The sequence below is a fragment of the Calidris pugnax genome, unplaced genomic scaffold (assembly GCF_001431845.1).
Source record: "Calidris pugnax isolate Ruff unplaced genomic scaffold, ASM143184v1 scaffold319, whole genome shotgun sequence".
Lineage (NCBI taxonomy): Eukaryota > Metazoa > Chordata > Aves > Charadriiformes > Scolopacidae > Calidris > Calidris pugnax.
Window position 1 is genome coordinate 188,843 of NW_015091193.1, and position 15,532 is coordinate 204,374.

Consider the following 15,532-nt stretch of genomic DNA (forward strand, 5'->3'; position numbering starts at 1 on the left):
TTGAAGAGAAGCCTTGAAATTGCCAATGGAAATCACTTTGGGCTAGCTAAATCATCATAGAATGGTTAGAGTTGGAAGGGACCTTAAAGATCATCCAGTTCCTACCCCCTGCCCTGGGCAGGGACACCTCCCACCAGACCAGGTTGCTCCAAGCCCCCTCCAACCTGCCCTTGAACCCCTCCAGGGATGGGGCAGCCACAGCTTCTCGGGGCAACCTGGGCCAGGCTCTCACCACCCTCACACCAAACAAGTTCTTCCCCACAGCTCAGCTCCATCTCCCCTCTTTCAGGGTCAAACCCTTCCCCCTCCTCCTATGGCTCCCCTCCCTCATCAAGAGTCCCTCCCCAGCTTTCCTGGAGCCCCTTGAGGGACTGGAAGGGGCTCCAAGGTCTCCCCGGAGCCTTCTCTTCTCCAGGCTGAACCCCCCCAACTCTCTCAGCCTGTCCTTATAGGAGAGGTGCTCCAGCCCTCTGATCATTTTCGAGGCCCTCTGCTGAACCCGTTCCAACAGGTCCATGTCCTTCCTAAGATCCTACTTTCTTGATTACTGACAGCACGTTCAATGCCCACAAAAAGGAGCCCTTTGCGAGCGCGAGGAGCAGGGTGAGACCCAACGCCAGGCAGAGAATCTGGGCCAGAGCCAAGATGGTTCCCCAAAGTGCTCTGACTTTCCTATTTTTGAATAACTCAGGCGCGCTGAGCCTGCTGCCTCCTTGGGCAATTGACCTCATTGTTTGGAAATGTCCCCGGTGCTTTGCCTGAGTATTTATCCTGTACACAGCTCCATCCTGTTTTCGCTGATTGTGGAGGGAAAAACTCTTCCTGTCCTTGAGGCAGAGTCCCCAGGGCTTTTGCAAACCGCTCTCTGCCCATCACACCTTGCCCCAGAAAAGTTTAAAACCCGGTGGTTTCCAGAGGAATGGAGAAACCCGAAGCACCTCACGGGGTGGGCTCTAACCCGTCCTCTTTCCGTTCCCAATAATGGAAACGGCAAACATTCCCCCAAGCCTTATTTTGCTCTCAGTTATCTCCATGTGCACTGAAGCAACAGAACAAATGACAGAATGCATTTCCTTCTCCATAATCATGCTTCATTTTGCATCATTTAAGCTGAAATAAGTGACTAAACAGCATTTCAGAGCATCTTTCTCCTCCAGGTCAGCTTGCCTCTGCCAAGCCCTTAGGAAAATTACGAACCATTAAAGGCACTCTTCAGTCTTCTTCTGCTCAAGAAGCAGCCTCAAGCACTTTGCTGACTCACAGCCTAAAGAGATAGTTTCTTTCTCACCTGGAGTTTCCCCAGGCTTGGGCCAAGTGTTGAGGGATCCACCCATGAGGGAAACCCATCCCTGGTCCCTCCAGGTGACAGGCAAAGGGACGCTTCTCAACAGGGGATCACAGAATCACATAATCTTCATGGTTGGAAGGGACCTTTGAGATGGGTCTTCCTCCCTGGTCCCAGATACGGTGTGCAGCCATCCCGCATGGGTGGCCCAAGTAAAAGTATGAGGTCAAAAACACATTTGAAAATATTTTTTGTTTTTGCAAAACACTTTAACACAGCGATGAGCCAACTCCAAATGCCGATTCAACTCACTCCAACTAAAAGGACATTGTTTGGGCAGACCCAAGGCCAATGGTACAAAGTGCTTTCTAACTGAAAGTGAAGACCTGCAGATGAGCCAAATAACCAAGCCCAGCCCTGATCTCTCTTTCTAACTGAAAGTGAATGAAGACCTGCAGAGGAGCCAAATAACCAAGCCCAGCCCTGATCTCCAGGGTCATTTGTAGGTGTGGCACTTATGGACACAGTTTAGAGGTGGACCTGGCAGTGTTAGATTTATAGTTGGACTTGATGATCTTGAAGGTCTTTGCCAACCTAAACAATTCCATGATTCTACAACTTTCTTGAGGTATTTAAAAACCTCAACCAGATGAAGGACTTGGTCTGATGAGGGACACGGGAGGAGCAGGACTGAAATATCACAGGGAAAAATCTGAGATCTTGTATGGTCCTTGCTTGATCCAATTCCTGCTGGCACCCTGATGCTTTCCTTCATCCCCCATCAAACAGGGGACCTACAGTCATCAGCGACCTTCATCCTATCCCAAACAGGAGACCCATAGTCACCAGTAACTTTCCTGTCACCCCAAACAGGGGATCCATAGTCATCAGCAACCTTCATCCCACCCCGAACAGTGGACCCATAGCCAACAGCAACCTTCATCCCACTCCAAACAGGGGATCCATAGTCATCAGCAACCTTCATTCCACCCTAAATTGGGGATCCATAGCCATCAAACAAACTTCATCCCACCCCGAACAGGGGACCTAAAGTCATCAGTGACCTTCATTCCACTCCAAACAGGGAACCCGTAGCCATCAGCAACCTTCATCCCACCCCAAAAAGGAGACCCACAGCCATCAGTGAACAAGGGACCCATAGTCATCAACATTGGGCAGGCCTGGGGCTGCTTGTCCCAGAGACAGCACCAAAGTACCAGGCAGGAGACCCAAAACCATCAGTGAACAAGGGACCCATAGTCATCAACACTGGGCAGGCCTGGGGCTGCTTGTCCCAGAGAGAGCACCAAAGTACCAGGCAGCTCTGGGAAGGGGACGATCTGTAAAAGCTCCCCTTGAGATGCAGATGGACCAGCAAGCAGATGAGGCCCAAATCACTTCTTGCCAATAGCCATCTCCAGCATAAGACTTGGCCACTTGCCCATAAAACTGACATATTTTTTACAAGCTGAGAAAACTGCGAGCGTAAGACTGAATTAACCTAGAGGTTGCTGTTTCTCTTGTCAGATTTTATAGGAATCTGCTTTCTGTCGTTTCTGCTGGTGGATCGGCACTGCCCATCTCCTGCCTTCTAGAGAGTGAGCTCCTGCTCCCCATGCCACGTCCAGAGGTGCCAGATGCAACCAGAAAAACCAAGGAGGAACGTCTCAAAGATCTCACAGCACAACCCCACCAGTTCCAGCCTGCTGAGACTGGCAAAGCAGGACCCCAGGAGCCAGGTCATCCTTTTCTATGGAGTTGTGATGTAAAAAGGGCTCACTATGAATGTGGCACAGGGACCAGACCGTTCTACAGCATTTCTCCATCACTCGTGTTCTGTTCTGTCTCTCTTTTGAAGCAACAGAAGGTATAAAATCCAAGGTGATTCAGGCTGGAAAATCTCCAGATGCTGTTATCGTATAGAAAAGAACAGTAAAAATAGAGAGGAAAAAACACTTGGTGACAGAAAGAGGAAATAAAATAAGCAGAGGAGTTCCAAACTGGGAGGTAAAATTATCTTTCCAGTGACCCAGAGGTATGCTAGCCCTAAAGTCTTCAGACTTCACTCGAATTGTCCCCATCTACGCCATCACACACCATCTACCATCTGGATTCTGGCTCTAAAAACAGTTTTGTATGAGAAATCAGGGTGATTTCAGCAAGTTTGCTCTTCTGACGAAAAATACAGACACTTCTGGAAAAAAAAACAAAACGAAGAAGTAGGCTTTAGGGGCTAAACCCTCAGAAATAAAGAATTTATTAGCACAGGACCTGCAGCTCTTACAACAGCAACCCTGATGCCGGCCCCGAGCCAAACCTGCGGCTCGAGCAGAGGCAAGATATTTCCTTCTCTCTTCACCCAGGAGGAGGGAGCTCATTTTTATTCATATTTATTTTTTCAGAGGCAAAGAGCAGAGCGTCGGTGTGAAAATCCCATCTGAGAGCTATAAATCTGTTCCCACGCAATGGCTCCCATCACCCGGGTTTTCTAAACGACGGGGCATCAAGGTCAGCGGGGGAATAAACCCGCCCAAATTGCTCAAATTTAACATTAGGGCCAAGTGAGCAAATGGTACAACCAGCGGAATGAAAACCTGCCCACGCTCGCCTGGCTGTGCCTGCCCCGCGCTGACCTTAATAAAACAGAGAACTTCCAATAAATTCAAGGGATGATATTCAGGAAATATGGAGGAAGCTGACATGGATTGACTTCAAAGGGTCACTTTTTCTTAAGTAATTGACAAAGTGCAGAGTATTTCCTTCAAAATAAAAAAAAAGGTTTTAGGGGCTAAACCCTCAGAAATAAAGAATTTATTAGCACAGGACCTGCAGCTCTTACAACAGCAACCCTGATGCCGGCCCCGAGCCAAACCTGCGGCTCGAGCAGAGGCAAGATATTTCCTTCTCTCTTCACCCAGGAGCAGGGAGCTCATTTTTATTCATATTTATTTTTTCAGAGGCAAAGAGCAGAGCGTCGGTGTGAAAATCCCATCTGAGAGCTATAAATCTGTTCCCACGCAATGGCTCCCATCACCCGGGTTTTCTAAACGACGGGGCATCAAGGTCAGCGGGGGAATAAACCCGCCCAAATTGCTCAAATTTAACATTAGGGCCAAGTGAGCAAATGGTACAACCAGCGGAATGAAAACCTGCCCACGCTCGCCTGGCTGTGCCTGCCCCGCGCTGACCTTAATAAAACAGAGAACTTCCAATAAATTCAAGGGATGATATTCAGGAAATATGGAGGAAGCTGACATGGATTGACTTCAAAGGGTCACTTTTTCTTAAGTAATTGACAAAGTGCAGAGTATTTCCTTCAAAATAAAAAAACAAAACAAGCCCACAACCCTGAGCAGTAACCTCCGCAAGCCCAGCTGATTCCCTTCAGCACAAAGAGCCTCCTCATTTCTAAACGAGCTAATTGTGCCAGATTAAGATCACCCTGATCAAATATGCATCTGATTTTAATTGTTCAGACCCTGGCTCCTGGCAGCACCAGCCCGTCCTCGGTGGGACAGGGAGGACAGCCTGGCTCTGATATTGTCACCAGCCTTGAAAGAGGGAGTCTGAGGAGGCTTTTGGGGATGAAGAGCTGCCAATTCTGCTGGGGGTCTGGTTCCTGCTCTGACCCAGAAGCTGAGCAAGAGCAGGTGGATGCACCCACACCTCAAAACCCCTCTAACTGGCGGGGGTTCTTTCCCTTCTCATGGGTCTGCTTCAGGCTCACAGCTTGCGCCCCTCTTTCCTGCCTGGCTTTGGACTCCAGTGAGGTTTTGGCCTCTGTTTCCCACTTCCCAGAAGAGCTCTAAAGTCACACAACGTTGAGAGCTACCAACCCCAGATGCTTTGACCAGCATGAGGTGGAGCGGGGTAGTCTGGACATGGTGGCATCTGCTGTGAGCAGACCAAAAGGAAATCTGCAGACCTAATTAAACCCAACAGTTCATCTAAGTTGCATCTTGAGGGCTTGTCTAGGAGGTAGCACAAGGAGGAACATCCCTTTTTCTTACCAACTTTGCAACCCCTTGCATTGCCCATTGGTGAGATGTAGGTTTGTAGAAGTAGAGGAAACCCCATCGAAGCAGGAGACAGGGGAGAAAGACACTTACGTTTGATGAACTTGATTAGAGAGAGGTTTTGGACGTGTTCGGACCTCGACCTGAGCTGGCTGAGCACATCCTCACTCTTCTTACTGTCGCTCTCCTTCCCACTTGCCACCTGGGGATGGAACAAGAGGTTGTCACTGCACCAACCATGGCAAAGTTTCCACTGAACTCCCTTTTTCTCTTCCAAATCAGGACAGTCAGCAGCCCATGCTTCCTGCAGACGGAGTTTGCAGCATTTCTGGGTTTGGCCAGCACCATCCATGTCTGGCGTGGGATGTGAAGCCACAGAATCACAGGATTGCCTAGGTTGGAAGGGACCTTTAAGGTCATCTAGTTGGGAAGCACCGGGAAGCATCCTCCCACTCGCTGCTGCTCCGTGTCCACACTATTGAGTTTCTGAGAACATCCACACTGTTGTGTTAAAGGGGTAAGAGCCAGCTTCCCTGAGTTTCCCAACAGTAATGACTCACTCTTCCTAAATATCGAGCCAGGACACTACTCAGGTACAGCACACCGTGTGCTCAGCTCACATGAATATGGAAATGCAGGACTTTGCATTGGGAAAAATGGATACCCTTAGGGAGATAGATGATTTTCTTCCCCAGAAGGTCCGTTTTGCCCTAAGAGCAGGGGATGCAGGCACAGGAACCCAAGGAGCAATGCAGGTAGACCTCCACCTAGAGCAGGTTTGGACACCAGGTTTGGATGGAGGATGAGGAAATTCCTTCTCAACATGAGGAGGAACTTCTTCCTTGTGAGGGTGGCAGAGCCCTGGAAGAGGCTGCCCAGAGAGGTGGTGGAGTCTCCTTCTCTGGAGACATTCAAACCCCACCTGGACATGTTCCTGTGGGACCAGCTCTGGGTGGACCTGCTCTGGCAGGGGGTTGGAGTGGGTGGTCTCCAGAGGTCCCTGCCAATCCCATATCATTCTGTGATGAACATTCTCCATGTGTGCTGTAACAAGCTGCTGTGCAGGTGCCTTTGCCCCTGCAAGGAGAGCAGGCAGCAAGTGTAAGAGGAAAAGATCCAGGCAAACATAGGATTTGGGATGGAGGCAAAATACTTTTTCACCTCTTAAGCCACGAGAGGCTGACCCAGAGGGGGGGTCAGGGGGACAAGAGGACAGCCGTAGACCCCTCACATCTCCCAGCCCCTTCCCACTCTTCTGTCCTGGAAACCTCAGCCAAACTCAAATTAAAAAAAAATGATGGCTTTTTTTCTTTTCCAGCCACATCTTTCCCACTGAACAGCAGCAGTATGGAAGGGACATGATCTTTAAGGCCCTTTCCAACCCAAACCATTTTATCATTCTATATGATTCCATGACATCCTTTCCACTCCTAATCCAAGGAAGCAGAGAGATCCTGCAGCTCCCCTCTTTATTCCTTCTCTATTCAGGGAAACAAACACTCTGCAGCTGGAAATCAGATGGGTCCAGGTGTCCCTGCTTAATTTAGCCTCAGCTGGTGCTTACAGCTCTGTAGAACATTAATCTGTGTGCTCACAGGACCTGTGTCATTGTGCTGCCACCACTCACTGCTAGTAGAAGAGGAGTACTCCAATATCTCAGGTCCATCAGGAGGGATGGGGAGAAATTCTTGATCAGGGAGGGGAGCCCTAGGAGGAGATACTCCAGCATCTCAGGTCCATCAGGAGGGATGGGGAGGGACTCTTGATGAGGGAGGGGAGCCACAGGAGGAGGGGGAAGGGTTTGACACTGAAAGCGGGGAGATGGAGCTGAGATGTGGGGAAGAACTTCTTTGGTGTGAGGGTGGTGAGAGCCTGTCCCAGGTTGCCCCAAGAAGCTGTGGCTGCCCCATCCCTGGAGGGGTTCAAGGGCAGGTTGGAGGGGGCTTAGAGCAATGTGGTCTGGTGGGAGGTGTCCCTGGATGGAACAGGATGGTCTTTAAGGTCCCTTCCCACCCAAACCATTCCACGATTCTGTGATCCCAACCTCATTAGATGACTGTGCACCCAAGGCAAGTATCCAACATCCCATCAGCAAGCGGGAGGCCAAGGGAGGGGAGGGTTTCTTGGATGTGCATCCCATCTCCTGTTCCACAAGATTTAGGGGAATCACTGGAAAGGAGGGCATTGATTAGATGAGATGTGCTACTCTACACGCCTGACAGCAGAAAGCCTTTCAGCGGGAGTGCGGTTTTCATGGAAAACCACAGCATATTTTTAGCCAGGAGGACAGAGCCAGCGGCCCCGGATCTAACATCCCACCATCAGCTCAGCCACGGCACTGCTGCAACTCTCGGCACAAGTTTAATATGAGTCAGACAAATGAGTCTCATTCACCAGAAATTAGATGTTCTCAATTCACGGGGAGAACCGGAGAGGCTAAAATGATCTCTTTTCCTTTCAAACCGAGACGGATTATTAAACATCAGAGAGGTCAAAATGTCCTGGCTCTGCCAATGCCACGTTCTCTTTCTGAAGCGTCGCTACAAGGCAGCAGCAATAAAACTCCTTTCATGGTTTTTATTGATAGAGCTCGGGGCTTAATACATTTTTCGAATGCAAAGATAAAATCCAGCTTCCTTTGGCTTTTCAATTATATTACGGGGTCTCTTCTCCCTGCTCTTAAACGGCAGTGTTTTCCAAAAATATGTTCAAGCTGTTACTGACTGTGGCTTTCTCAGCATCCAGCTGTTTGTACTTCAGAGAGCTGACAGTCTGCCGGCCACTGTCTGCTCGCCCAAAAAAAAAAAAAGAAGAAAAAATGTTAAAATCGCCCCAAATTCCACAGTCTGGGATGCCTGTCATGAGCATGACCCTTGCAAATGGGATGTCTCTGTGCACATCTGCTGGCTTGCCACCCGCCCGAGGAGCAGCTGTACATGGAGCAGAGCCCTTGAGGAGGAGGAAATCTCCTCTCCTCGCACTGGCTTGGCCCCACAAATTACATTTATATGTTTTTTTGCTGCCTGAAAGGATGGAGAAATGCATTTTCCTCTGGGATGAAGCAGGGATGATGTTCACACGCTGGGAAAGCAGGCTGTGGAGGGACTGGCACTCACCATAGAATCATAGAATTGTGAAATCATAGACTGGTTTAGATTGGAAGAGACCTTGAAGACCATCCAGTTCCATCCAGACACCTCCCCACCAGAGCAGGTTGCTCCAAGCCCCCTCCAACCTGGCCTTGAACCCCTCCAGGGATGGGCCAACCTGGGCCAGGGTCTCACCAGTCTCAGACTGAAAAAATTTCTTCCTGAAAGAAAGGAAGAGCATCCCTAACCTGACCTCAACCTGGGGAAAGCCCCTGTTTCCCTGCACAGACATGAATAAATCGGGTTTGACTGTGCAGGGCTGAGACCTGGGTTCGCTTTGGAGGCAACCAAAGGCAACTTGCCTGGGAGCCAGGCTCCTGCCTTCACTCTTCCACCTCTTGCACCTGCAAAAAGGGCAGCCAGAGGTGCTGGGATTCTGGTTTTCTTCAAATACACCACTGGAAAAAACAGGATACATAACCTGCTCTGTGACAGAGAGGTTTTCCTTGCTTAATTTGAGGCTTCTGCAGAGTTTTCCTCTGGCTGTGCAGAGCTCCTTGCTCCCGGCTCCGTGAAAAATAAGGTCAGAGAAGCTATTTCCATGTTAAACAAACAAACTGTAAAACTGCAAAGCTCGGAAAAAAAAGAAAAAAAATAATTATTTTCCTCCTGACAAGGTCAGGCTCCCTACAAACACTTCATTATGCCTCTTCCTGTGAGAGTGGGTCCCACCGGGGACCCTGTTTCCTCGAGTGCTAAAATAACCAGCCGATGGGCACCTTGCTCACGCGAAACGGGATGATTATTTTTATCCACTGTTTGTGGCTGTCTTTAAAGCTCTCCTGGGGGAAATCTCAGCATAGAGAACCAGCCCATTCCCGTAAAATATGCCAGTGGCACCACTACACCCTGCCCCCCCAGTTGCTCCCCGAATAATGCCTTGTATTTTCAGCCTTTGCTGGTGCTTTAAGAAGTGTAATGAGGCAGCCTCAAGAGCATCGCAGCCCCAGGAGGGAAAGTTTCCAAAGGAAGTCTTAGATTTCCCCGTCTCCTGCTTTTTAACCTTTCCCTCCTAACGGGTAACCCAAACTGGAGCAGGCGTTTCAGAGAGTTCTCCATCAGTTATTTTCATTTCAGCTTTTTTGCCTGCCCTGGGAGCGTGCCGGGGTCACTGCTGGATAAACGTGGGAGGGTTTGTATGAACGTTGGCCATCTGTCCCGAGACAGAAACTGGAGAAGTTATTTTTCACTTCCCCAGCACCGTTGCACAATGTCTCTGCCTGCACAGAAGGGCCCACTCGTTGCCCCATCGTTGTCCCACCACACCAGACCTGAGATGCCAACCGGGAGCCCTGGGGACAACCCCAGACAGAGCTGGCAGCTCTTTGCACCCTGAAAATACCTTCCACGGGTTGGGAAGTCCCCAAGGACCCCCATTCAGGGCAGAAGGCTCCTTGCAGGCTTGGAAATGCTGGTGCAATCCTGTATTACCCATCCCTAGAGGTGTTCCAGGCCAGGCTGGATGGGGCTTTGAGCAACCTGGTCTGGTGGGAGGTGTCCCTGCCCAGGGCAGGGGGGTTGGAACTCAATGATCTTGAAGGTCCCTTCCAACCCAAACCATTCTGTGATTCTATGATGTAGCCAAGAGCAGCACCAGCATTCGTGGATCATCCTCAGGGCAGGGCAGGAGGGTTCCTGGCTGCATTTGACGTGCAGGAGCTTCTCCTCATCACAAATCTTTTTCTATGACACCTGAGGAACAGGTTTTGCCTGGACCTTGCCAGGCAACGTCACCTCCAGCAGAAAATGCAATGTCACTGAATTTCACTGAATTTTTAGAGTTGGAAGGGACCATAGAGATCATCTAGTCCAACTCCCCTGCCAAAGCAGGACCACCCAGAGCTTATCATGTCCAAACATTTGAGGTGATCCTGATGACCTTTAAGGTCCCTTCTGATCCAAACCATCCATGATTCTATCATAGAATCACAGAATCATGGAATGGTTTGGAAAAGGAAGGTGGGAATTGTCCCATCTCACAGAGTGAGATGGGATAGTGTGGGCAAAAACTAGGCATGTGGAGGGCTGAAATAACAGAAACTGCACCAAACTTAGTGGAAAGGGCACAGCTGTGCACTTGGGGTTTAAAAATAATGTCTGCTGCACAGCAGGAAACGCTGGAAATGAGAGGAAGAGAATGACAAATAGCTCCAAGATCTATCTCCATAACCCTATGGTGTGATTGTGGAAGGGGTAAGTGAGGAAGAACTGAGGACATTGTTTCTGGGAGAGCTGGGGAAGTGCAGACCCCTCTGCACCATGACTGGAGACCAGATCCAGACCAGTAAACCACTAGGAAAACCAGCTTGTGGTTGGGATGGGTGAAGAGCTGAGCTTCTGGGCTGGAGATCTCTGGTAGCAGAGGGTTAGCCAGCATCCCTCACCCAGCGAAAAGAAAGCTTTCTATAACGAGGCCAATATGCAATGAGTAGGGAAAAATATTTAATCAGAAAAATAAACTAAAGGCTAAAGCATAGACAGGAGATTAGACACCATGCTTTGCAACATGCAATAGATTTCTGAAAGCATCTACTGCTGAGGCTTGGGAAGAAATCACTGATGAGATGGACTGACCACAGAATGGTTGAGGTTGGAAGGGACCTTCAAGGTCATCAAGTCCAACCAGCAACCCAAAACTAACAAACCCACCACTGACCCATGTCCCTCAGCACCACATCTGCCCGGCTCCAAAATCCCTCCAGGGATGGTGACTCCATCACTGCCCTGGGCAGCCTCTGCCAAGGCTTCACAACCCTTTCCAGGAAGAAATTCTTCCCAAGCTCCAGCCTAAACCTCCCTTGGGGCAACTTGAGGCCGTTTCCTCTTGTCCCATGGCCTGTTCCTTGGGAGAAGAGACCCCCCCTGGCTACACCCTCCTGTCAGGGAGTTGGAGAGAGCCAGAAGGTCTCCCCTCAGCCTCCTTTTCTCCAGGCTCAACACCCCCAGCTCCCTCAGAAGTTCTCCAGACCCTTCTCTTTGTGCTCCAGAGCCCTCACCAGCTCCGTTGCCCTTCTCTGGACATGCTCCAGCCACTCAAGGTCCTTTTTTGTGGTGAGGGGCCCAAAACTGGACCCAGCCCTCGAGGTGGATGCTTTATATCCAGAGGGGATTGCATAACAGCGAATCGGAGCCACCAGGGCTTGGATACCCCTGTGACATGTAGACCCAATTCCCATAAAATCCATCCAAGCTTTCTCACGAGGCATCTGTTTGCAGATGACATGCGCTGACACTACGGGAGAGGCTTTCTTTTCAGGGTGAGGAGGAACTGTCACTCACCCCCTCGGGAGCTGTTTGGTTCTGCGTTGACTTTGGAGTGTCACAGGGTGAAATTTCAACTGGACAAGACGGATCTTGCTCAGGAGAAATGCTGAGCAAGGGAGATGCTCCTCCTTTTGTTTCAGGTGCTCCCCAGAGCACCTTTTCCCTTCTTCAAACCCTTTCCCTGTCACCTGTGGAGCCGGAGGGGCTGGGGAGGTGCTTCACCAGCTGCAGGGCAACAGCTGGTAAGACGGCAGGACAGACAGACAGACACTGTGCCCAACCAAAAGCACAAGGGAAAGCTTTCAGCAGACAGAATGCAACTGCCTGGGTTGGGATACCATAATATTTCCAGGGATAGATGGTAACACATGAGCTAAACTTTGGCTACTCATGAGGTTCAACAAGAGCAAATGCAAGGTTCTGCACCTGGGCCAGAACAATCCTCACCATCAGTACAGACTGGGAGGTGAGGGATTAGAAAGCAGCCCTGAGGAAAGGGACTTGGGGGTGCTGGTGGAGGAGAAGCTGGACATGAGCAGGCAGTGGGCACTTGCAGCCCAGAAGGACTCAAGGTCCTTTTTTGTGGTGAGGGGCCCAAAACTGGACCCAGCCCTCGAGGTGGATGCTTTATATCCAGAGGGGATTGCATAACAGCGAATCGGAGCCACCAGGGCTTGGATACCCCTGTGACATGTAGACCCAATTCCCATAAAATCCATCCAAGCTTTCTCACGAGGCATCTGTTTGCAGATGACATGCGCTGACACTACGGGAGAGGCTTTCTTTTCAGGGTGAGGAGGAACTGTCACTCACCCCCTCGGGAGCTGTTTGGTTCTGCGTTGACTTTGGAGTGTCACAGGGTGAAATTTCAACCGGACAAGACGGATCTTGCTCAGGAGAAATGCTGAGCAAGGGAGATGCTCCTCCTTTTGTTTCAGGTGCTCCCCAGAGCACCTTTTCCCTTCTTCAAACCCTTTCCCTGTCACCTGCAGAGCCGGAGGGGCTGGGGAGGTGCTTCACCAGCTGCAGGGCAACAGCTGGTAAGACGGCAGGACAGACAGACAGACAGACACTGTGCCCAAGCAAAAGCACAAGGAAAAGCCTTCAGCAGACAGAATGCAACCACCTGGGTTAGGATACCATGATATTTCCAGGGATAGATGGTAAAACATGAGCTAAACTTTGGCTACTTGGCAACTGGAAAATTGATAGTTTCCATTTCACAACCCCAAGAAATGGTTAAGGCTCATGGCGGCAACTGGAAAATTGATAGTTTCCATTCCACAACCCCAAGAAATGGTTAAGGCTCATGGAGGCAGGATTAAACTGGAATTATTGGGAAAAAAAAATCCTGGTCTTGACTGGAAACGGTTTGTCCAGTAACAGCTTTATCCTTATCACCTGCCTGAGATCATACAACTTTATAGCTTTGCTGTGACCATCCCTCAAACAGGACTATTCAGGATACCTGGGTGCAAGAAACTTACTGACAAATTTCAAAGCAGAGGAAAAAAAAAAATGTTCTGGGTCTGGAGTGATTGATTTATGAAAAAAAGATCAAAAGAGCCAACTCTTCTTCTCATCAATGTTAACATTAAGTGCACGAGTCATTCCAGGAACGTCAAAGAAAGAGGCTATTGAATAAAGGTAAAGCTGGAATGCGGTTGTAGAGTAAATAATCTAGATCTGTCTTGGCTGACGAGAAGAGGCAAATAAGTCTCCAAATAAATCAAGGGCTGTGCTGTATTGAGTGTTTGCTGGATGATGCCCATTGAGGAGGACAGTCCTCGGTCTGGAGAAACCACCAAGGGCTCAGGAAAGGCAAATTAAGGTAGGATGAGAATGAAAGAAGAGAAATGTTGTCTTCGGCAGTGAGAAGGACTGAGCCATGGGCCAATCTTTGCTACGGGGATCTCGTTTGGTGGACTCTGCAGCAGGAAAAAGTACCCACAGCTCAGTGTGGACACGTTATTCCCAGGCAGCCTCATCATCTGCTGAGACACGGATGGTCCCAGGGGTCTGCAGAGAACAAGTGGCACAAGGACAGCTTGGCCTGGGGCACCTGAAATTCCTTTGGGGCCTCCAGAAATGAAGCCCAGAGCTGGTGGTGCAGAAACATCTCTGTGGACAGAGCAGCTCTCTGCTTTTCCCACGTGTCATTATGGCTGCTGTGCCTGAGGGTGTTTGTTGGGGGTAAGATGTTGTGCTGGGGCTTTACAAACATGGGGGGAAGCCCAGCTGATGCCTTCAAGTGCTTGCAGCTTTTGGTTGCTCTGCTACTGATGGCTTTTTTCCTGCTTTGGACAGGCAGAAACCCTGAAACCGAAGGCAGCCAAGGAAATGCTGACAGTCTTTGAAGCTGCAGCTGTATTTAGACAGGGTTGACCCAAAGGTTATCACAATGTCCGTTCTTCTTGATCTGCTGGTCTGTAAAACCCTGTGTTGACCCTATCCCTCCCTTCCTCTCTGCAGTGTGTTGGGAAGGGGCTTTGTGCTGCAGAGCTGCCATGGGGATCCCACCTTTCCTCGCTGCAACGCCACATCTCCGTCCCCAACCAGGGCCAAGCCCAAGAAGAAAAGGCAGCTCTGCTCTGTGCAGTGAGAGAAAAACCTGGAAGCACCCCTAAAACCACAGCATGAGCCACCGTGATGTTGGGGACCTACCAGGAAAGGGTCGGCTAGGGCAGAGGAAGGCGAAAGCAGGGTCAGAGCTGAGCTTTTGTGGCTGGAAACACACATTTCCTTCCTGCTTTTGCACATCCCACCAGCTCTCCCCAACCAACCCATGCAGGGTTTTGCAATACATCCCTGGCTGATGCTCTTCTGAAGGGGAACCACAGCTCAAACAAGCTCAACAGCGGTAAAGACCTAGGAGTCCTGGTGAACAATAGGATGACCATGAGCCAGCAATGTGCCCTGGTGGCCAAGAAGGCCAAGAGAATCCTGGGGAGCCATCAAGAAGAGTGTGACCAGCAGATCGAGAGAGGTCATCCTCCCCCTCTGTTCTGCCCTGGGGAGGCCCCAGCTGGAGCACTGGGACCAGTTCTGGGCTCCCCAGATCCAGAAGGACAGGGAACTGCTGGAGAGGGTACAGCAGAGGCTACAAAGACGATGAGGGGCCTGGAGCATCTCTCTGAGGAGGAAAGGCTGAGGTCTTTTAGTCTGGAGAAGACTGAGGGGGGATCTGATCAATGGCTATAAATACTTAAAGGGTGGGTGTCAGGAGGATGGGGCCAGGCTTTTTCCAGTGGTGCCCAGGGACAGGACAAGAGGAAATGGGCACAAACTTGAATGTAAGAAGTTCCATCTCAACATGAGGAGGAACTTCTTCACTTTGAGGGTGGCAGAGCCCTGGCAGAGGCTGCCCAGAGAGGTGGTGGAGTCTCCTTCTCTGGAGACATTCAAACCCCACCTGGACACGTTCCTGTGGGACCTGCTCTGGGTGGCCCTGCTCTGGCAGGGGGTTGGGCTGGATGATCTCCAGAGGTCCCTTCCAACCCCATGTGATTCTATGATTCTGTAACTCAGTGGCCTTAGCGATGCCGCTGCTTCCAGCTCACTGGAGAGGAAAAAGGGCTGCCTTTCATGATGAGAAAACGGTCATTCTTATACCCTTGGCCAAACACTGATTTACTCAAGTGAAAGTAGCAAGAGAAGGTGATTTATAATTGGGTTTTTTCTGCTATACCTACAGAAAATCACCCGTGATAACGCAGGCTTTCCTATGATGCTTTGAGTGCTCCCACAGCAGACAGATGTTTTACCGAGAACAGCATCTGGTAAAGTTTCTAAAGAGGATTTTTGTTATTATTTATTTA

The 15,532-nt window shown here is 50.0% G+C and overlaps 1 protein-coding gene across 3 annotated transcripts in view; it reads right to left on the reverse strand.

Annotated features, from left to right (window-relative positions):
• The window catches only part of SLCO2B1 (solute carrier organic anion transporter family member 2B1), a 114,553-nt gene that overhangs the window by 18,212 nt on the left and 80,809 nt on the right, over nucleotides 1-15,532 (reverse strand). For all 3 annotated transcript variants that reach the window (XM_014959532.1, XM_014959533.1, XM_014959534.1), the window contains exon 8: nucleotides 5,395-5,503. In XM_014959532.1, the coding sequence (XP_014815018.1) occupies nucleotides 5,395-5,503 (109 nt within the window). The remainder of the gene's footprint in view (nucleotides 1-5,394; nucleotides 5,504-15,532) is intronic.